The sequence below is a fragment of the Oncorhynchus masou genome, chromosome 1 (assembly GCF_036934945.1).
Source record: "Oncorhynchus masou masou isolate Uvic2021 chromosome 1, UVic_Omas_1.1, whole genome shotgun sequence".
Lineage (NCBI taxonomy): Eukaryota > Metazoa > Chordata > Actinopteri > Salmoniformes > Salmonidae > Oncorhynchus > Oncorhynchus masou.
The window spans coordinates 72,600,014-72,621,281 of record NC_088212.1 but is presented as its reverse complement, the minus strand read 5'-3'; the positions used below and the strand labels follow the sequence as shown (position 1 = coordinate 72,621,281).

The following is a 21,268-nucleotide window of genomic DNA, read 5'->3' as shown; positions in this document are numbered from 1 at the left end:
TACATCCACAAAGCCACCAAAAGAATTCACCACTGGCCCAACAACCACTTCCACCACTGTAATTGTTGAAACCTCTACCTCTACCTCAACACCACAGCCCACATCAACAGGTGAAGAAACAACAGGGCCAGTTGGCATTACTTCCAAACCCACGACTTCAACGACAACAACTGCGGAGGTAGTTACACCTACCACAGGTGGAACTACAAAAGTTGAAGAAGCCACAATGGAGACTATTCCATCTACATCCACAAAGCCACCAAAAGAATTCACCACTGGCCCAACAACCACTTCCACCACTGTAATTGTTGAAACCTCTACCTCAACACCACAGCCCACATCAACAGGTGAAGAAACAACAGGGCCAGTTGGCATTACTTCCAATCCCACGACTTCAACAACAACAACAATGGCACCCACCACAAATGCAGAGGAAATTACACCTACCACAGGTGGAACTACAACAGTTGAAGAAACCACAACGGAGTCTGTTCCATCTACATCCACAACGCCACCTAAAGAATTCACCACTGGCCCAACAACTACTTCCACCACTGTAATTGTTGAAACCTCTACCTCAACACCACAGCCCACATCAACAGGTGAAGAAACAACAGGGCCAGTTGGCATTACTTCCAATCCCACGACTTCAACGACAACAACTGCGGAGGTAATTACACCTACCACAGGTGGAACTACAAAAGTTGAAGAAACCACAACGGAGACAATTCCATCAACATCCACAAAGCCACCAAAAGAATTCACCACTGGGCCAACAACCACTTCCACCACTGTAATTGTTGAAACCTCTACCTCAACACCACAGCCCACATCAACAGGTGAAGAAACAACAGGGCCAGTTGGCATTACTTCCAATCCCACAACTTCAACAACAACAACCATGGCACCCACCACAAATGCAGAGGAAATTACACCTACCACAGGTGGAACTACAGCAGTTGAAGAAACCACAACGGAGTCTATTCCATCTACATCCACAACGCCACCTAAAGAATTCACCACTGGCCCAACAACTACTTCCACCACTGTAATTGTTGAAACAACACCACAGCCCACATCAACAGGTGAAGAAACAACAGGGCCAGTTGGCATTTCTTCCAATCCCACGACTTCAACAACAACAACTGCGGAGGTAATTACACCTACCACAGGTGGAACTACAAAAGTTGAAGAAACCACAACGGAGACAATTCCATCAACATCCACAAAGCCACCTAAAGAATTCACCACTGGGCCAACAACCACTTCCACCACTGTAATTGTTGAAACCTCTACCTCAACACCACAGCCCACATCAACAGGTGAAGAAACAACAGGGCCAGTTGGCATTACTTCCAATCCCACGACTTCAACGACAACAACTGCGGAGGTAGTTACACCTACCACAGGTGGAACTACAAAAGTTGAAGAAACCACAACGGAGACAATTCCATCAACATCCACAAAGCCACCTAAAGAATTCACCACTGGGCCAACAACCACTTCCACCACTGTAATTGTTGAAACCTCTACCTCAACACCACAGCCCACATCAACAGGTGAAGAAACAACAGGGCCAGTTGGCATTACTTCCAATCCCACGACTTCAACGACAACAACTGCGGAGGTAGTTACACCTACCACAGGTGGAACTACAAGGGTTGAAGAAACCACAACGGAGACAATTCCATCAACATCCACAAAGCCACCAAAAGAATTCACCACAGGCCCAACAACCACTTCTACCACTGTAATTGTTGAAACCTCTACCTCAACACCACAGCCCACATCAACAGGTGAAGAAACAACAGGGTCAGTTGGCATTACTTCCAATCCCACGACTTCAACCACAACAACTGCAGAGGTAATTACACCTACCACAGGTGGAACTACAAAAGTTGAAGAAACCACAACGGAGACTATTCCATCTACATCCACAGTGCCACCTAAAGTTGTCACCTCTGGCCCAACAACCACTTCCACCACTGTAATTGTTGAAACGTCTACCTCAACATCACAGTCCACAACAACATCTGAAGAAACAACAGGGCCAGTTGGCATTACTTCCAGTCCAATGACTTCAACCACAACAACAAAGGCACCCACCACAAATGCAGAGGAAATTACACCAACCACAGGTGGAACTACAACAGTTGTAGAAACCACAACGGAGTCTATTCCATCTACATCCACAACACCACCTAAAGAATTCACCACTGGCCCAACAACCACATCCACCACTGTAATTGTTGAAACCTCTACCTCAACATCCCAGTCCACAACAACAGGTGAAGAAACAACAGGGCCAGTTGGCATTACTTCCAATCCCACAACTTCAACGACAACAACTGCGGAGGTAATTACACCTACCACAGGTGGAACTACAAAAGTTGAAGAAACCACAACGGAGACTATTCCATCTACATCCACAAAGCCACCTAAAGTTGTCACCACTGGCCCAACTACATCTTCTACAACTCTTATAATTGTAACTTCAAGTTCAACATCACAGCCTTCAACAACAAGTACAGAAACAACAGAGCCAGTTGTCATCACAGGCACATTTGCAACAACAACAACTCCTTCAGCATCGCCACAAGTGATTATTACACCTACATCACAAGCAGTCACCACCAGCCAGTGCATTTGCAATGTTAATGGGACACAGTATCTACCAGGTAACATGTTATAAATGTCATTCAGACAATCAAAATAAATGACATTTCACTAATCTTTCAATGAACTTTAATTTGCAAAACTAAATGTTCTAACACTTGCCTTTCTCAACAATCAGGGAACCTCGTGTATAATGTGACCGATGCTTCAGGGTGGTGCTTCACGGCTTACTGCAAAGCCACGTGCCAAGTCGAAGTGGAATCAAATCCATGTCCTTCCTCTACACCACCCACTGTATCACCCACAACATCAGAAGAGACCACGACCACACCACCAACAACTCAATCCTCGCCAGACTGCACTAGCGTTCAGCCACCAAGAAAGGTAATTTTAAAAGGTTTTTAATAATAAAATGGGTGAATGGGTATATTTGTCTTTGTGGTATAGTGCTTGTATGTTCAACCCTGTGTGTGCATGTTTGAGTAATTGCTTTTCCTTATCAAATCAATGGCAGAATGGAGAGTCTTGGCAGCTGAATAGCTGTACCACAGCAGTTTGCCAGGACGGCATTGTTGTCCAGCTACCAGTAAAATGCAAGCCAGTGGAGCCACTACAGTGTGAGAATGGTCGTCCACCTGTCAAGGTCTATGATTCAACTGGATGCTGCTTTACATATGAATGTGAATGTAAGTGGCAACATACAACCCAACAATCTGAATTAAAATAAGACATTATTGCTCATTAGTTTTCAATGTCCTCTGTCAATAGCTTTGATTATTATCAACTCATATTTTAACATGTTGCAGGTGTATGCAGTGGATGGGGTGGATCACACTACATGACATTTGATGGAGTATATTACAATTTCCAGGAGAACTGCTCATACACCTTAGTGAAAGAAATCAACTTCAAATACAACCTTACCATTATTGTTGATAATCACTACTGTGGAAACACCGACAGTGGATTCTGTCCTCAGTCCCTTATCATTCATTACAAATCCTATGAAGTGATTCTAACCCAACAGAGATCTGGTGATACAACAGAAAATGTGGTAACTATTTAAAAATATATATATTTTTATTAATATCCATAATTTTTTTTATGATGCTGCTGCTTTATCATGCTTTATTGAAATCCCATAAATTTAAATGAAAACCAAAAATGCGTTTAACATTGTCATGTTACTACTTTCAAGATAACACCTGACTCAACCATCTAAATGTGTATTCATTTCTACACAAATGCAGGTATATGTCAACAGTAAACGAATCTACCCAGCTTACAGAATGGGTGACATTGCTCTAACAAGTACTGGTGTGGAGGTCGTGCTGGAGATCACTGATCTTAAGGTTCAGGTGTCTTACAAGGGGTCATCATTTAGCATCAACCTTCCTTATTCCCTCTTCCAAAACAGCACAGAGGGCCAGTGTGGTGAGTATTATTAAAGAGGGTCAATAAACATTTCACAGTTTCAAACCTTCAGTAGATGCTCCTATCTAGACCACCCTATAGAAATTGCATACAACAAGACAACTATGACTTGTCCTTGCTAACTAGGTTTTACACTACTTAATATCCGTATTTTTCAAGGTACCTGTGATAATTCCCAGAAGAATGACTGCCAGTCACCTAATGGTCAGATACAGAGCTGCTCAGTCGCAGCTAGCCAGTGGCTGATTCCAAACCAGGACTGTCCAACTCCTCCAACAGCACCACCCTCTACCACCACGGCAACCCCAAGCACATCCCCTACCCCCTGCAAGACAGTCATTTGTGAAATCATGAACAGCAAGTAAGCAACATATCAAACTAAGTTTGAAAAAGGGAACAAGCACACAATAGGAATGCCTAAATGACAATTCACTTCCTAATGTGTTTTATCAATTGTAATGTTAATTTACTTGTAATTACACCTGTTTTATCATAATGCAGGTACCGTTCCATTGGCATTTCTAGTTTAAGGTTGCACTCCATGCATCTCTTTAAATCACTCTCTATGATATTTTATTTCAAAGGGTCTTTGAGGAATGCCATAAAGCGGTTTCTCCTGATGCCTTCATTCAGGCCTGTAGATCAGATGTCTGCAACAATGCTATTTCTAGCTGCTCTAGTCTGGAGGCGTATGCATCTGAATGTGCAAATAAAGGGATCTGCATTGACTGGAGGAAGTCAACCGATGGAGAATGTGGTGAGCTATGAATCCAAGCATAGTAGTCATGCCACAAATTCATAGGAAGCTAGTTTTGTCTTACTTAAAAAATATTTTTGCTAGTGTTTAGCATAACTGTGATCTATTTTTGTCCTGCAGAGCATACATGCCCAGCCACTAAGGTGTACATGCCATGTGGTCCAGCAGTTGAACCAACATGTAATACAAAGTAAGCTTTAGTCTGATATGAATTTCTTTAATTTGAGCGTAAAAAAAAAAATGATCTCCTGCATAATCCCAAACCTCTTTTGTATGCAGATATAATGAGAAGTATTTGAACAACCAAACCCAAATGACCAATAAGACGAAGGAGGGTTGCTTCTGTCCATCTAAAACCGTCTTGTTCAGCACCTACTCTGATACTTGTGTGGTCTCCTGTGGTAAGAATGGGTTATGGGTCATTTTGCAGGTAGCTATCAATATGAAAATTAGACCTTTCTGTACTTTGAAACCTTAAATGAATCATAAATAATGGCGTACAGGCTTTATTTGTAATGGAACAGTTAACAAAATGTGTTGATGTTGAGGTGTGAAGAATGTGACGCCAACCATGTGAGACAAAACTTTTAAACACACCCTGTATTTATTTTTCAGGCTGCACTGGACCTGATGGCAACCCCAAAATGGTAAGAATTTCCTCCATCTAAATATTCTCCAGATATTCATTCTCACATAGACATATCATGAGATGCATTTCACGTGAGTCAGGGAAACGTACATACTTGGATGGATACTTTTCATTGACATAGTATAGGTCTTGGCCTCTTTATTCCTTCCAATGAACTGACCAGAAGAAAACGTTTAATCTCTGAATAACTACCTCCAACCCATTTCTTCTCACCTAATGATGGTTCATATTAACTGTCATGGTTAAATCCAGTTCATTGCAGAACAAAAACATTTGAGTTACTCTTTTCTGTTTTTGTATTGACCTGACATTACCATGTTTTTCCATTAAGCCTGGTGATACATGGGAGAGTGGTTGCCAGCAGTGCACCTGTGACATGGACTCCATGATTGTCCAGTGCCAGCCTATCACCTGCCCCACACCAGCCACACCCATCTGCAATGAGACTGGATACAGACTGGTGAACACGACAGAAGGCTGCTGCCAGAAATATACATGTGGTGAGTGATGGAGCAGACCCTTCAGTAAATCATTAGAAGCCAACTCTTATTCATACAGTACTAGACCAAGATTATCTGATGTGTTCTGTAGGTTCATAGGGGTTATTTGACCCTCTATCGGCTTGTCTTTTAATCACTTCTCATCGGTTACCTCTGTAACAGAGTGCGATGCACTGCTTTGCCCCAAAGTCATGATGGACTGCCAACCAGGGTGGGAGGCAATTATAAGCACGTCCATCTCAAGTTGCTGTCCAGAGTATACCTGTGGTAAGTCCCCTTGATTTAATTCATCAGTGGTTTTGTAATTCCCCTGTATCCCTGGTTACATTTGTGTTAACTCTGACATGAGTCACTAGTATTACTGACTGATTTCTTCTCAATGTGTGCGGTTCAGTTCCTAAGGGTGTATGTGTCTACAATAACATTGAGTACCAGGTAAGAATAAATCATTTAAAATAAATTAAATTAAACAAGCTTCTGAAAGATACACACAGAAATAGCTTAAGATAAGCTGTAGTGTGTTTGCTGCCCTCATAATTGGTCACATTCTACTGTAGAACTGCTCCCTTTGCACTCTGACCCTCCTCTATTCAAAGTCTGTTATAGTGGATGATAACCTTTGTCTCTCTCTTTCACTCCAGCCTGGTGCTGAAGTTCCTGAAGGAACTTGTGAGAATTGTATCTGCAGCTCGATCATGGATCCTAGCACCAAGCTCAACAACATTGTGTGCACAAATATCTCCTGCGACACTACATGTTCACAGGTACAAAGATGATCAATTAATTTACATATTTATAAGAAACTTGCAATAGCCTACTCTGGAAGCTGCTGCATGCTTATATAATAAGTGAACAATGATTCAATGATGGCTCTCCATCCTCGTCTTAGGGCTTCCAGTTTCAGGCCATACCTGGTCAGTGTTGTGGGAAGTGTGTACAGACAAGCTGTGTGGTTACTATGCCAGATAAGACCAAACACACTATTCAGGTGAGTACAACAAGAGTGTATGAAGATGCATAATCTGTCTGCATGATCTGAAACTCCATCATAATTCTTCATCATCTTGTCCTTGTTCGATAGGTGAACGAAACCTGGTCACCACCTGGTGACAAATGTGTGAAGTACACATGTGAGAAAACTGGTGGCCAATATATACCAGGGGAGGTGAAGACTGTGTGCCCTGCTTTCAGCCCAGAGAACTGTGTCCCAGTGAGTTTCTGTCCTATCTCACCTCCATCGTGGGGACAATCAACACTGCAGTTTCACTGTTTTCCTTTCTCACTCAGAATGTTACTATCATTCCTAGGACTCTTGGGTCATAGCGATAGATCGTTCAGTGACATTTAGAATGGAAGGGAGCTCACATAATGTATACAATCTACCACTTATAAATCATCTCTCCTATTTTTCACCCCAGGGCACAGAAAAGACAGACGCAAATGGATGCTGCAAGTCCTGTAAGTAACACATCCAGCCAAAGCATTCCTAATAACCCCCTATCTACTGGTTAATACTAGCATGCTTTGTCACCTAAACAAGACCAACCGGAAACATTGTGTGACTACATACTGGCCAAAAATGTATATGTTGGCTGGTTCTGCTTCATCTGTGTCATACCAAACAATAGCCTAACTCTTGATGCATCTTCCCTGACCAGGCACAGAACGCAGCAATGTCTGTGAGATGAAGTACACCACCACTAGCATTGTCATCAGTGGCTGTGCGACCGCTGAGCCTGTGGAGATCAATTCCTGCTCAGGAAACTGTGGAACCTCTTCTATGTAAGTACTACAGATGCTGAATGCAGCACTAGTCAATGTCATGCAGGCCCCAGTTAGTGATAATCTATTCACTGTCTAGTGTGCCCTTTATGAACTAGGAGACAATTTGAGTTATTTAATGCTCCTGTGCTCATCTTGTCAACAAAACCCAGGGAATTCAAGCCCTCTTTTCAACTTCTCTTGTGTTTATGTGAATGTGCAGGTACTCAGCAGAGGCGAACACCATGATGCACTACTGCTCCTGCTGCCAAGAGGCGACCACTAGCCAGAAAGAGGTGGAGCTGATGTGCCCTGATGGGTCAAAGGTCAAGCACTCCTACATCCACGTTGAGTCGTGTGGATGTCATGTCACAGACTGTGATGCAGGCACGACCACCGCCCCGGGGACAACGAGACCGCGCAGGAGGAGGCGCTAAACGTCTAGGGAGACAACATGCACACTGACATAGGAATTATCCTCATGACAAGGAATGTTTAATCCAAATTTGTTTTCTTGTTACGTTTTAATTAAATCTGTCATGCCAGTGTATTTCTACAATCGGCAGCACTTAGCATTATGTTCTTATACCTTCATTGTAAAATTCATGTATTTTCTATGATAAATGTGGTGGAGAATCTCTTTTCTCATTTGTAGTAATTAATAAACAACAGCAGCATCATGTGCATGTTCCTTTGCTCTTTGAGGAATTCTCACAATCCTTCAAGCTTTTCACAGTGACCACTATAACAGTAACATTATGCTACTTAGAAGTATGTAGAGTTAACTGCCAAAATAACAGTAACAACATAAAGTGTCCTAATAGGGCGTTGGGCCAACAGGAGCCACCAGAAGAGCTTCAATGTACCTTGGCATAGATTCTCAAAGTGTCTGAAACTCTACTGGAGGGACGCGACACCATTCTTCCAAGAGAAATTCCATCATTTGGTGTTTTGTTGATGGTGGTGGAAAATGCTGTCTCAGGCACTGTTTCAGAATCTCCCATAAGTGTTCAATTGGGTTGAGATCTGGTGACTGAAACAGCCATATGGTTTAAATAGTTTTTATGTGCATCAAACCATTCAGGGATCACTCGTGCCCTGTGGATGGGGGCATTGTCATCCACTCCCATCAGGATAGAAATGATTCACCATAAGTTGAAGGTGATCACTTAGAATGGTTGTGTATGTACAGTACTGGTGTTTATCTTGCCCTCTAGAGCAGTGGTATTCAAAGTCGGGGTTGCAACGGAACTGCAGTGGGGTCACCAAAATAAATAAAAAATAGGGTACTGATTTGTTGTATGGGACAATATACAAACGTTTTCAAGAAAGATCATTTGAAAGATAACATTTTGAGTAAATGTATGTATTGTTTTCTTTTCATTTTGATAAGAGATGAAAATGCAATTAATTTAAGGCTATTTGCTGATGTAAAAATCTGGCTTTAAATATTGGTGGTCCCAGCTGAAAATGTTTGAATACCACTGCTCTATGGGTTGAGTGGTCATTAACCATGGCAAAAAAAATGCACCACACACCATAACAGAGACATCAGAATCCTCAATTACTCAAGATTTACCTGTAGCTAGCTACTAGTGGCTTTTGAAAATATAGTGACGCAACAAAACTTGCCAAGCAATCACAAGTTAGTAAAGGTATAATAAAATATGTAGCTAGAATAGGGTAGTGACGTTCTTGTGTAATTGACAACATGGTGGGGTTTAATGGGGTAATCTGCCGATCAGACAGTGTCACCCAGTCTCTATCTCTATTGATGCAAGGACCGACCATCCATGAGATCAAAATGATAGTTTAAGGGCCAGATTCAATCCAATCGCATTTTGTCCACAATATGCACATTTTAAAGGCAATGTTCCAGTGATAGCAGAGACCACATTAACGGTAAACGCAGCACGTCGGCTCAATCGGAAATTACATTCATATGTCAATTGCGCTGTAACACAGATCTTCCACAGTCCGAATTGAATGTTGGCCTTAATCATGTATTTGTTTACAATTACATTGTTTACAAAGAAGTAAAACAAGTTTATATTTTGGGTTATGATGGGTTACAACAGTCAAACTAAGCTCATGAGTCATTTTTAAGTTATATTCTTCAAATGCCAATGGGTATATTTCAATCAAGTCCAAAAATGGCATGGCAAACAAACCAGGTTGAGATCTACACTACAAGACCAAACAAATGCAGATAAAACATTTATTTCCATAATGTGTCATGAGTAAAAGAAACAAGAGCAAATGTCAAATTGCAAACCTAATTTGATGCCAAAAAAGTTTTGTACATTCAAACCAGAAAACCCATTAAACTGCTGTAGCACGTAGCCTTGCCATTCTATTGCAACAGAATCAGAACAACCTTCCCAACATCAGCAAGAGTGCCTTCGAACATCCTTGTGCACATTGATCTAATAAGTAGCATGGCTAAATGTTGGAAGTGTTAGGAGTTATATAGACACCTGGCTAAACATGACACAATAATGTTCAAAATATGTCTATGGGAATGGGACAAGTACAGGGGAAAACATAGAAGAAAACCTAACATTTAAAATGAAAGTATTTGCTGTGTTTTCATGAAAGTGGAAGGTAAACAGGAACTTGTTAAATCAAGAGGGGATAGAGCAATCAATCAAACATAAGTGCCCAGAATTGGGATCACTGAAAATCAATTAAGTCTTTTAAATTTAAACAAGAAGAATGTTTACATACTGTATGACACCCATGGAGTATGGCCTAAGCATAAAATAATTTAACTATATATTTCCTTTAATGAATCACACCAAAACAGAGGATCTTTCCTTGGAAAAATATATGCACATCTTTGAAGATTAAGCGAATACAAATAGACAATGAAAACCCCATGTTAAAATCAGACCTTTGGGGGCAACATCCAATACTTCATGTCAATGGATCTTTACAAGTCTCCTCTTTATGTGTGGGCCTATATAAGGTAGTGGTGGTAGGACATGACATTTTATCTGTATGATAATCATACCAACGTATACCAATTTTCTGAATATCATGTCATTTGGTTGTGCACACCATTTTAGTTATTAATCCAGCAGGGATTTTCACAGCCTCTAACAATTTGCAATAAAGCCGGTGAATTCACATAGGATGAAGGGAAAGGATGATATCAGCAATATGTTTATTTCTTCACTGATTTCAATAATTTTATATTACCATGTCATTATTTGATATTGGATTACCATGATATATTCTTCCATCATAGTTAACAACCACTGACCAGTGATATAGAAACATTCAGAGGCATTTTTGGTTGGAGAAGTACAAAATCATATGGCATTATCCAGAGTATAGTGGAATGGTGGCAAATTAACCTTAACATTTGAGACATTGATAGGCATTGGCTGTGTGGCTATGCGAGGATTTGCACATCTTCTAAGTCATCACGGTTTGTTATATTGTGATAAGTCCTCTTTCTGCTCTGAACTGCTGCATACCTAAATCTCTTGTCTTCATAATTGATCATCTTTTGAATATATATAACTATATTTATACAGATTGAGATTATTTATATATATATATATATATAAATAATCAAACACAGATAGGCTCAAGACAGTACTGGTCAATACACATATACAGAGAAGACTGGCTAGTGAGCTCTCAACAATGTCTCACAACAACTGCTATCTCAAAGATCTAAAGCTTCTGGAGGATCAATTCCTTTCATTACCCCTACATCGTACTGCATCAACATTAGTTGTACATAATTCTGAGTAAAGTGGAATGTAAAATTGAGAAGCCAACCAGCCATCACAGCACTTATCAGTAGGCAAACCAATTCGTCCCAATCCCAGATGTGGACTGGGAACAAAGCTATACATCGATTCATAATACAGATGGTAAAGTATACAGATGTATAAATGTGTGACACCTCAGATATGGACATCTGCTTATGGTTGAAAACTGCTGGATTTTATTTAGTGTGAGTGACAGTTGAGAGCTCGCAGGCCTGAGTGCATATTTACAAACTGTGCAGGGTGCTGTTGCTGTGAATGGGCAATGTTCTGGCCGCCACAGTGGCTCTATTTGTGGCTCCACTGTTACAGCTCTTCTGTCATCTGCAGCAGAGAGTTGATGGCGGCATCCTTGTTACCTTGCTGGGCCTCAATTACAGTGCGGATCACTTCCCTGTCCAGATTGGGGAACATGTCCTGCAGTGCCTTAAGATCCTCCTCACTACAGGGAGCTTCTTGTGGGGCGACTGTGGGTGCTGCATTCATACCCAGGGGCACCATTCCCTGGTTGTATACAGTGGGCACTCCTGAGAAGAGCAAACCAGAGAGAAATGGGTAAGCAACAATCTCCTATTACATGTAGAATTTAAACAGGTCAACAGTTCTTAAGGGAAACACACACTCTAATAAACATCAGCCTTGCACATTAAGTAGATCAACTGCTGGGTGCCGATGAGCAGTGGCAATTCAACATGTAGAATAGTCAGGAAAATGAACAGAAAATGACAATATTCTGTGGTCAGTCAGAGGCGTGGTCTGTTTCGTCCTTTAGTTTCACTTACATAAGGCAAGCTATGACCACTTCCATTTGGCAAGTAGACTAGCAATCAAAATAGAACTGGGCCTTAGATGGCTGCAGTGTCTCTGTCCAAGATTGCCTACAGTTGAAGACTGACTTGAGCCCGTTTTAATCTGTTTATAATTGTATAATTAGCCTAGCAGTAGTAATTATTATGTTATTGGTTAGATGGAAAGATCTATGTGCATTGTATTTGGGAAGAGGGAAAGGGGGCCTGTCTCTGAGGGCAAAAATTATTCCATAAGGGTGGAATAGAGCTGATGGAGTTTGAGCTGATAGATCATAATTACTGTTCTATAACACTGTCTTGTATCTTTACTGTTTTATATACTCTGAATATGAATATACAGTTTTTATATATTCTTAGAGATCAAAAGTAGTGTTAGATTTAGGCTCTTTGTGTATGAGGAGTGTAATTATCTAGTGGATTGCAGTAGCATGTAGTCGTGTTAGTAGCCTGTAGTCGGTAAGTGTGCTTTTGCAGCTGCAACACCTAGTGTGGTGAATTATTCTAGCTTGAGTTTTCTTGGAGTCCGTTTGGGTTATTGTATCAAAAATTAAACCTAACACTACATCACAGTGGAGAGTATGGTTCTACTCACCTGCAATGGGTATGTATCCTACCCCCTGCTGATAGACTGTGGGCATGAGGACAACGGGTGGAGACATATGCATACCTGCTGTCATGTTCTGAAAGCATGAGAGCCAAAAGGAAGAGATAAGGGGAAAGTTGTTAGATAACATCAATCAATCACTTTCAAACTGTACTACCGTGACAATGTACAATTTGAGCATGTGTGTTTTATGAACTCACAGCATAAGACATGACCAGGTTGATCATGCCCTCCTTGTCATCGCCTTGTCTGCCACTGAGGCTGTACCACTCATCAACCACACTGCCCTCTCTCAGGCCTTCCGGGATGGTGACGTGTGTCCATGCAATTCTGTCATCCATGGAGAATGCCCTCTGGAAAAGTGACCAGCACAAACACCTCAAATCAGTAACTTGTCCCTAAAATCAAGGATGATCATCAAGAAGAAATACTCAAAGTATATTGCTATCAATAACTCTAGACAGGCCTAGTTGTCGAGCCAATAACAAGTTATGATCTTCTCTTCACCCACCGCCCCCTAATTCTTGCTTTCTTACCTCATCAAAGATCTCCAGGTAGAAGGAGTCTACTCCAGGTGGGACAGTGCACTGGATAACTTTGTTCCATCGTGGATTCTTGGCACCATTATGGGCTGTGGGTGTTTCATAAACAGCATACCCTAGTCGGACCCTGCAGTAAGGGTCCATGCGTGTCATACCATAGTTTTTAGCTAGCTTGGCCTGGAGAAGAGAGGGACATAACAGTGATTCACAGGAAAACATTCCCACTGCATTAATAACCTTGTGTTCCACAATAAGTCTTGATTCTAGGGAAAGACCAAGCAGATGCCGTTAAAAAAACCTACCTGCACTACAGTGATGCTAAGCCGTCCTACAGTGCCCAGGGATCCCCCATACTGCAACTGCTGCGCTGCTTGGGCATCCAACTGAACTTGTTGCTGCTGCTGGGTGGGAGTAATACGCAGGAAGTCTTGGGGCAACTCCCCAATGTATACCTAAAAAGACAAAAGGAACGGAGGAATTGTGAGTGAGGACAGGTAAACCACACTAGAGGAAGAAAAGGGTCACAATATGCAGCGATTTCTCGGACACACCGTTGGCAGCATGTTAGGTGACGCGACAAACAATGGACGCCATGTGAGAATTCTACAAAGAACAGGAGTAAACAAATCTATTTTAACTAAATGTTAACAATATGGTCGTCAAAATACATGAATCATTTGAAAACATTGTGGCAGTTGTTACCCATGTCTAAAAATCCCAATACTGTAATATTATGATATTTATGCGATATGAGCCAAAATCTAAAGCAAGTGCAGTGCTAAAAATTCTGTGGGACAGCCCTTTTTGTGAAACCCACGAAATCAGTGTGTTCATATTTGCTTTAGGCGTAAGCTATTCCTCAACCTATCAGAGTAAGATCTGTGTGACATTGTATTGCTAAGAAGTATTGGAAAGTCCTGAGGGTGTTTTTTTATTTTTGTTTATTTTTTTATTTTGCATTTATTTAACTAGGCAAGTCAGTTAAGAACAAATTCTTATTTTCAATGACGGCCTAGGAACTGTGGGTTAACTGCCTGTTCAGGGGCAGAACGACAGATTTGTTGTTCTAGTCCAACGCTCTAACCACTAGGCTACCCTGCCAACCCGTTTCATGGGTATTGGACATCCTTGGACTGAAATATAAGGTAAAACTATATTCTTTTGGCTCTATCATTACATTTTGTCTTCAGAGACACAAACAAAACATAGCAGGTTACAAAGTAGAGCTTCGTAGCCAGTGTTGCCAACTATTTTTCAGTGAGACCAACTATTGGCTCCTTGATTTGTCGCAAGATGATGGTTTTGCCTTGCGGCACAGCTGCGTTCGCCGATTAAGCATTTTCTTCTCCCAATTTTGTTTTCTGCAGTATTGATTGGGAAAAGTCGCTAAAGGCTATCAAAAATGTAGAAACCCACTGTGTCAAAACTCCCCAAAAGGAAGCCTGAAAAGTAGCTGAATTTGTCATTAGAATATTTGACCAATAAAAAAGGCACTGGAGGGATCTGAAAACTTACTAAATAGAGCGACAAAGTCGCTAAATTGGCAACATTGCATCGTAGCTACAATTTGATGTAGGGGTTGCTCCAAATTCCTGTTCCCCCACTCACATTTCCATGATGAGTGCTATCTTGCTAGCTGTGTGGGAGTGCTTGTCACTGTTCCATGAGGTAACTGGGGCGAGAGGCAGCGCTGTGCAGCATTGGCAGTATTATGCCACTTTTTGTGATTAATGGTTTTATTCTTTCAAGTAAAAACTACAAGAATTCAGTGGCAACAGGCTTACAATCGATAACAACATAGCTAAGTGAATTGAAAATGTGTCCCAGCTATCTTTCTGTGCAGCCGGCTAGCAGGCAGCTCACTGTCTTTTCTGAGCCTAGGCTAATTATTTGCTGGGAATGGTGCAGTTTATACTCCCTTTACGAGAGAAATTCATCAACACCAAAAAATAACATTACAATGTAATCCAACTCAGGCGTAGGCCTACCTTAGAAGTAAGCTATGTTATTAGACTAGTAGATGTCTGTGTAACAGGTCAGACTTAGTGAGAAGTGTGTCTGTGTTAGGCTATGTGTGATGTGGTGTGTGTGTGTTTGTTGGTGGGTGCTGTGTGAGGATTCAGAGAAATGTGTGTCTGTGTTAGGCACTGTGTGTGTGTTGGTGGGGGTGCTGTTTGAGTGTGTGGGGATACTGTGTGTGTGTGGGATATGCAGAGTGTGTATGCAGGTGGCACAGGGTTGGGCCTATTATTGGGAACTCTGGGCCTATTCAGTTGGACAACTAACAACAACAACATAACTGTGATATATACTGCCTAACAGTTGCTAATTGGAAAATACTAAATACTAAGTCTGCTTTTTGTTCATAATTATGTAATTAATGCCAATTATATGTACTCTTAACACCCCTGGTGTGTGTGTGTACACGGGCATGGGCTCCACATTACTCCTCAGTGTAAACTACCAGTTCTGCATAAAACATCAATATATGTTAACAATGACCACCTTAGTTTAAATCAATGGTCTTAACTTCCTGTAGTTTGTGTTTATTCCATATAGATCAATTAGCATAGTAAAGTATCACATTTTTATAAATTGTACAAAAAATGATTCTAATTTGATAAATTGTTTAAAATTGTTACAAACTCTCAGTTTTGCATAAAACATTCAGATTTGTGAATTATATGACCATCCCTACTTTTAATGATTGGGCTTTAATTATTGTAATTGTGTTTTGCATACTGACTTATTTGCATATTAAGTGCCTAATTTTCATAATATGTAATTTTAATTTCATACATGTAATTTTATTTGAATCATCTCTGTGTTGTAGATAAACCCTGAAAATGGCATAACAATATGACCACCCTATCTTTAGTTATTGGACAAAAGGTGTCAGGTGACTTGGTCCCTTATATTGAGAAGGCTTTTCAGTCCAGGGTCCAATCAGTCTGGGAAACCGGTCCAACATCATCAGATCTAGCTTGGCCATGCCTCTCCATCACTGCCCTATAGAGGTGGTTCAGTAAAATGTTGCCCTCTTGCCTAGACTTCAGCTCAAATTGGCTAACAGACGACAATGGTTTAGCTGTGTCCTAATAAACTCAAGCAAGTTTAAAATCTGGGCAAGTAACATTAGCTAAGCTGGCCATATGGGCACGAGCTACAGCCATTTGCCTCACATGCTGACCACACCGCTCACATCACGTGCGTTGCAAAATAAATGTACACATACAGTTGAAGTCGGAAGTTTACATACACCTAGGTTGGAGTCATTAAAAGTTGTTTTTCAACCACTCCACAAATGTCTTGTTAACAAACTATAGTTTTGGCAAGTCGGTTAGAACATCTACTTTGTGCATGACAAACAATTGTTTACAGACAGATTTTTCACTTACAATTCACTGTATCACAATTCCAGTGGGTCAGAAGTTTACATACAGTCAAATTAATGTGCCTTTAAACAGCTTGGAAAATTCCAGAAAAAGATGTCATGGCCTCAGAAGCTTCTGATAGGCGAAATTACATCATTTGAGTCAATTGGAGGTGCACTGCCTTCAAACTCAGTGCCTCTTTGCTTGACATCATGGGAAAAATCAAAAGAAATCAGCCAAGACCTCAGAAAAAAAATTGTAAACCTCCACAAGTCTGGTTCATCCTTGGGGGCAATTTCCAAATGCCTGAATGTACTACGCTCATCTGTACAAACAATAGTACGCAAGTATAAACACCATGGAAACACGCAGCCGTCAAACCGCTCAGTAAGGAGACGCGTTCTGTCTCCTAGAGATGAACGTTCTTTGGTGCAAAAAGTGCAAATCAATCCCAGAACAACAGCAAAGGACATTGTGAAGATACTGGAGGAAACAGGTACAAAAGTATCAATATCCACAGTAAAACGAGTCCTATATCGACATCATCTGAAAGGCTGCTCAGCAAGGAAGAAGCCACTGCTCCAAAACGCCATAAAAAAGACATACTACGGTTTACAACTGCACATGAGGACAAAGATCGGACTTTTTGGAGAAATGTCCTCTGGTCTGATGAAACAATAATAAAACTGTTTGGCCATAATGACCATTGTTATGTTTTGAGGAAAAAGAGTGAGGCTTGCAAGCTGAAGAACAACATCCCAACATAAAGCACAGGGGTGGCAGCATCAAGTTGTGGGGGTGCTTTGCTGCAGGAGGGACTGGTGCACTTCACAAAATAGATGGCAAATGGGTCTTCCAAATGGACAATGACCCTAGGTATACTTCCAAAGTTGTGGCAAAATGGAGGGATGGGCCAAAATTCGCCCAACTTATTGTGGGAAGCTTGTGGAAGGCTACCTAAAACGTTTGACCCAAGTCAAACAATTTAAAGGCAATGCTACCAAATACAGTTTGAGTGTATATAAACGTCTGACGTGATGAAAGAAATAAAAGCTGAAATAAATCCTTCTCTCTACTATTATTTTGACATTTCACATTCTTAAAATAAAGTGGTGATCCTAACTGGCCTAAAACAGGGAATTTGTAATTGTATTAAATGTCAGGAATTGTGAAAAACAGAGTTTAAATCTATTTGGCTAAGGTGTATGTAAACTTCCGACTTCAACTACACATGTTATTCAACCATTGCACACACACTGCCCGCGAGCGCCTGCATAGCCAGGCGCTAAAATAGAACTTGGTTCTATTTGTGAAGCTTAACGCGCTGCAAGTCCTGCCTCTCCCATCTCCTCATTGGTTTTTAGAAGCATATACCACATGCTCTCTCTTAATTGGGTTTTAGGAGCATATACCCACATGGGTGATTGAAAGATTAACTGAGGTCCACACTCCAGTCAGTAGTGGCAATACACCTTAAAGTTGGTTGCCAACCACCAAATAAGGTCAGAAGAAGAAGCAGCCTGGAGGAGAGACTACTAGAAAACAAACTTTTACCCTTTTATCTGTGGATTAGAGGACCTTGTGAATTTCAGCTAAAATAACAACCCAATGTTTATATCCCAGGACAAATTGGCTAGCAACAGCAAGCTAGCTAGATTGCCATAAATATTTAATGCTTTTTGACCTGTCCCCAAATTAATATAGTTGGTTCAGAGTTTGTTTTGATATTTCAATCTGCGTGTCTTGATCACGTCTGGGGAGTGGGGACAAAATCAACATGCGTGCATTCTGGTCAGCATGTAAGGCTCCTGTGAATACACTAGTTAGCTAGACGGAAGATGGCGGAAACTGAGGTTTGGTTTGAAACTGTTAGTGAGTTGAGTGAAGCTAATAGTACAGAAAGTGAGAATGAGTGGGTGACAGCGGCGAAGAAAAAGCAAAACAAGAGAAGAAAAGCTATGTTGGAAAATAGGAAACCACTCGAATCGCTTTTGGTCTGAGTCAGGGTTTTGGATCAGTTTTGGGATCAATACTACTTGGGAAATCCATTTCACGTCTCCATGAAAATCTGGAATGTGTTGGAAAAAAGTGTGGGGTCAGTGAGTCACAAGAAGTGGTCTTATTTCGATTTTTTGTATGTCTGCGGAGCAGAAGAGGCGCGTGTTAAGACTCAAAAAGATATCATAGCAAAATGCCTATCAAGGGGGTTATTTATGGTGTGGCGCAAGAAATAAAGGCTGAGGATATAACTGAAGACATCGATGGAGTGGTTGGTGCACGTCGATTGACCTGTATGGTATACGGAGAAAATAAGTTCCCTACTGTTCTTTGATGAAGAGTTTCTCCCTAGATAGCCTGTAGGAGATTTTGTGTGCAAGCCCCTTCAGTGTCATGAATGTAAAATATTTCATCATGTGTCAAGTGTGTGCAGAAGGGAAGAATATCATATGTCCGATGGAGGGAAATTATGCACCCGCGGAGGTGAACATGCCCCTGAATTCTTGGGAGTGCCCTGTGAAGGAGAAAGAGGTGGAATGGGTAAAGAGTGTTCAGCTGTCTCCTATCTGGAGGCGGTGAGAAAATTGGAAGGAACAAATGGCAGGGAAGAAGCAATGGTAGAGCCACCAAAACCAGTGAAGTTTTCTCATCAACTGAGTGATAGTGAAATGCTACATGTTAAAAAGGTGGATTTTGTATTATTTATTGCAATGGTCATAAACTGCACAGCACAAGCGGAGAAGAAGTCTAAGAAAATTGGAATCATTGTGAATGCCGCTGAACGTGTTTTGCGTCTTCGTGATTTCACAGCCGAGGCAGTGCAAGAAATCCTGTCGGTGAATGTAGCCCCATCACAGGCCCCTGAGCCTGTGTGTAGGGATGTATTTTATGTGGACTGTTAAATGATGATTTATGTATTTTTTTAGTTGAAGTGTTTTATTTTGTATGTCTTTTCCCTTTTCCCGGAATATTTTATTTTTAGTGCTTATTCAATACCCCAGCCAGCTGGTGGCGGTAATGCACCATTGCCATTGGATACCAACCGCCGTTAAACCCTATCGAAGAATAAGTAACGTTAGGTAGCTAGATAACTGGCTAGTTGACTTTAGATTTAACCAGTAGCTTAGTAATTTTCGTAGCTCGTTAGTATAGTGTTAACCACGCAATTGTGGTTATTGCCCCTGGCAAGGTCGAGCTAAGGACCGAAAGCTAGCTATATGGCTATATCCAGAGACTTGCCAAACTTTAGTCTTCTAAATTAACTTAGCTGGCTGACGTAAAAACGACCCACCCAGCAAGCTAGCTTGTTGAAGCTAATGTATCTACCTGGAAGTGAATAAGCTCCTGTAACTAGCTAACTTTGTTAAATTAACTAACGCTACGGTGTTGTTTGCATTAAAACGTTGCAGCTAGCTACATATAGTGATTATTGAAGCTAACGATAGCCAAAATGGTGTTCGTTAGCTAATTTAACGCTAGCTAGCTACTATTGCTTGTTATCTGACGTTAGTTGTTATATTTACCTGTCCTCGTTGGGTGCTAATGGTAGTACTCATTCCGTTTTGAAGTGTGTCAGTTTCACAAATAACGAAAGCCTACTGTGACAGTGTACAGTTAGAAAGAAGAGAGGAAATATGACTAGCAAAAAAAGTAAACAACTCAAGCTCGCCAGCTATCCAATCGTGTCACGCCAAGAATCCTGACTAATCACCTGACTGGACTTCGTTCAGCTTCTGATTGGTGCGTTTCAGGACATCAGTAAGGGTGCAGTCGCAAATTCAGTCTGATTTGGGCGAGAGAAAAATATAGTGCAACTCAATTATCCATAATAGCCAATAGCTTTTCTCCTTAATTTTCACAAAAAACAGGACAGCCAGAATTTGCTTTAATCTGTTTTATTTCTTTCCCAACATGTGCATAGAGGAAAAGCAGATGAGGACAGGAATGCATAGGCTATTCACTCCATTATTATTATTATTGTAACGACCCGAGACCCAGGGTCGTTACATTATATTATTATTATAATCCAGGATTTTCCTCCTATTAGATTGAAGTGAGTTGTGAGTATCAAATCTTGTTCACACTGCAGGCCTTAATGCTCAAGTCAGTTTCGTTTTCAAATCCATTTTGGAATACGGGCTGTCCAAACAGCAAGTTACAAGTGACCAAATTGGATTTCAGACAGCAGTTATTAGTTGACATGGCCAAGCTTGTTGTCATAGTAACGATTGGTGTGCGCACTGGCAGTGGTGTAGGCTGATTGGTGGTGGTGCTCTTACTTCTTCCTATCAATCAGAAGTTATGTAGCAAGCTAAGATGACAACAATGCCTGTCATGTACGTTGCTTTGAATGGTCAAAATCATAGTGTAAGAACACTTCTAAAGCCTCAAAGGATAAGATGATCCAACTTTCATAACAAGCCATTTTTTTCACAGTAGTCA

The 21,268-nt window shown here is 41.0% G+C and overlaps 2 protein-coding genes across 2 annotated transcripts; one reads left to right on the top strand and one right to left on the bottom strand.

Annotated features, from left to right (window-relative positions):
• Window positions 1-596: 596 nt before the first annotated feature.
• LOC135550143 (intestinal mucin-like protein) lies at window positions 597-8,397 on the top strand. The gene is made up of 19 exons (XM_064980670.1): window positions 597-2,678; window positions 2,795-3,000; window positions 3,131-3,302; window positions 3,423-3,670; window positions 3,867-4,050; window positions 4,210-4,411; window positions 4,635-4,807; window positions 4,928-4,997; window positions 5,087-5,208; window positions 5,423-5,454; window positions 5,788-5,956; window positions 6,119-6,223; window positions 6,351-6,391; window positions 6,598-6,720; window positions 6,846-6,944; window positions 7,038-7,166; window positions 7,375-7,414; window positions 7,615-7,738; window positions 7,941-8,397. Exons 1-19 carry the CDS (start codon window positions 902-904, stop codon window positions 8,152-8,154), a joined length of 4,230 nt encoding a protein of 1,409 aa, XP_064836742.1. The 5' UTR covers window positions 597-901; the 3' UTR covers window positions 8,155-8,397.
• A 1,524-nt stretch (window positions 8,398-9,921) lies between these two features.
• On the bottom strand, window positions 9,922-20,522 carry LOC135550137 (toll-interacting protein-like). The gene is made up of 6 exons (XM_064980657.1): window positions 20,350-20,522; window positions 13,757-13,906; window positions 13,449-13,631; window positions 13,113-13,265; window positions 12,901-12,988; window positions 9,922-12,026 (listed from the first exon to the last, which is right to left on the bottom strand). The coding sequence occupies exons 1-6, from the start codon at window positions 20,380-20,382 to the stop codon at window positions 11,806-11,808; spliced, it is 828 nt and encodes a 275-aa protein (XP_064836729.1). The 5' UTR covers window positions 20,383-20,522; the 3' UTR covers window positions 9,922-11,805.
• Between the last annotated feature and the right edge of the window lie 746 nt (window positions 20,523-21,268).

What these genes read in the sequence shown, in the direction of transcription:
- LOC135550143 (XM_064980670.1), top strand. Translation starts at nt 902, where the DNA reads ATGGCACCCACCACAAATGCAGAGGAAATTACACCTACCACAGGTGGA. An exon ending in GCGACACTACATGTTCACAG is followed by an intron (nt 6,721 to 6,845) that starts GTACAAAGATGA and finishes TCCTCGTCTTAG; the next exon opens with GGCTTCCAGTTTCAGGCCAT. An exon ending in GCCCAGAGAACTGTGTCCCA is followed by an intron (nt 7,167 to 7,374) that starts GTGAGTTTCTGT and finishes TTTTCACCCCAG; the next exon opens with GGCACAGAAAAGACAGACGC.
- LOC135550137 (XM_064980657.1), bottom strand. Translation starts at nt 20,382, where the DNA reads ATGAGTACTACCATTAGCACCCAACGAGGACAG. An exon ending in ACCTGGAGATCTTTGATGAG is followed by an intron (nt 13,266 to 13,448) that starts GTAAGAAAGCAA and finishes TCACTTTTCCAG; the next exon opens with AGGGCATTCTCCATGGATGA. An exon ending in ACCTGGTCATGTCTTATGCT is followed by an intron (nt 12,989 to 13,112) that starts GTGAGTTCATAA and finishes TCATGCTTTCAG; the next exon opens with AACATGACAGCAGGTATGCA.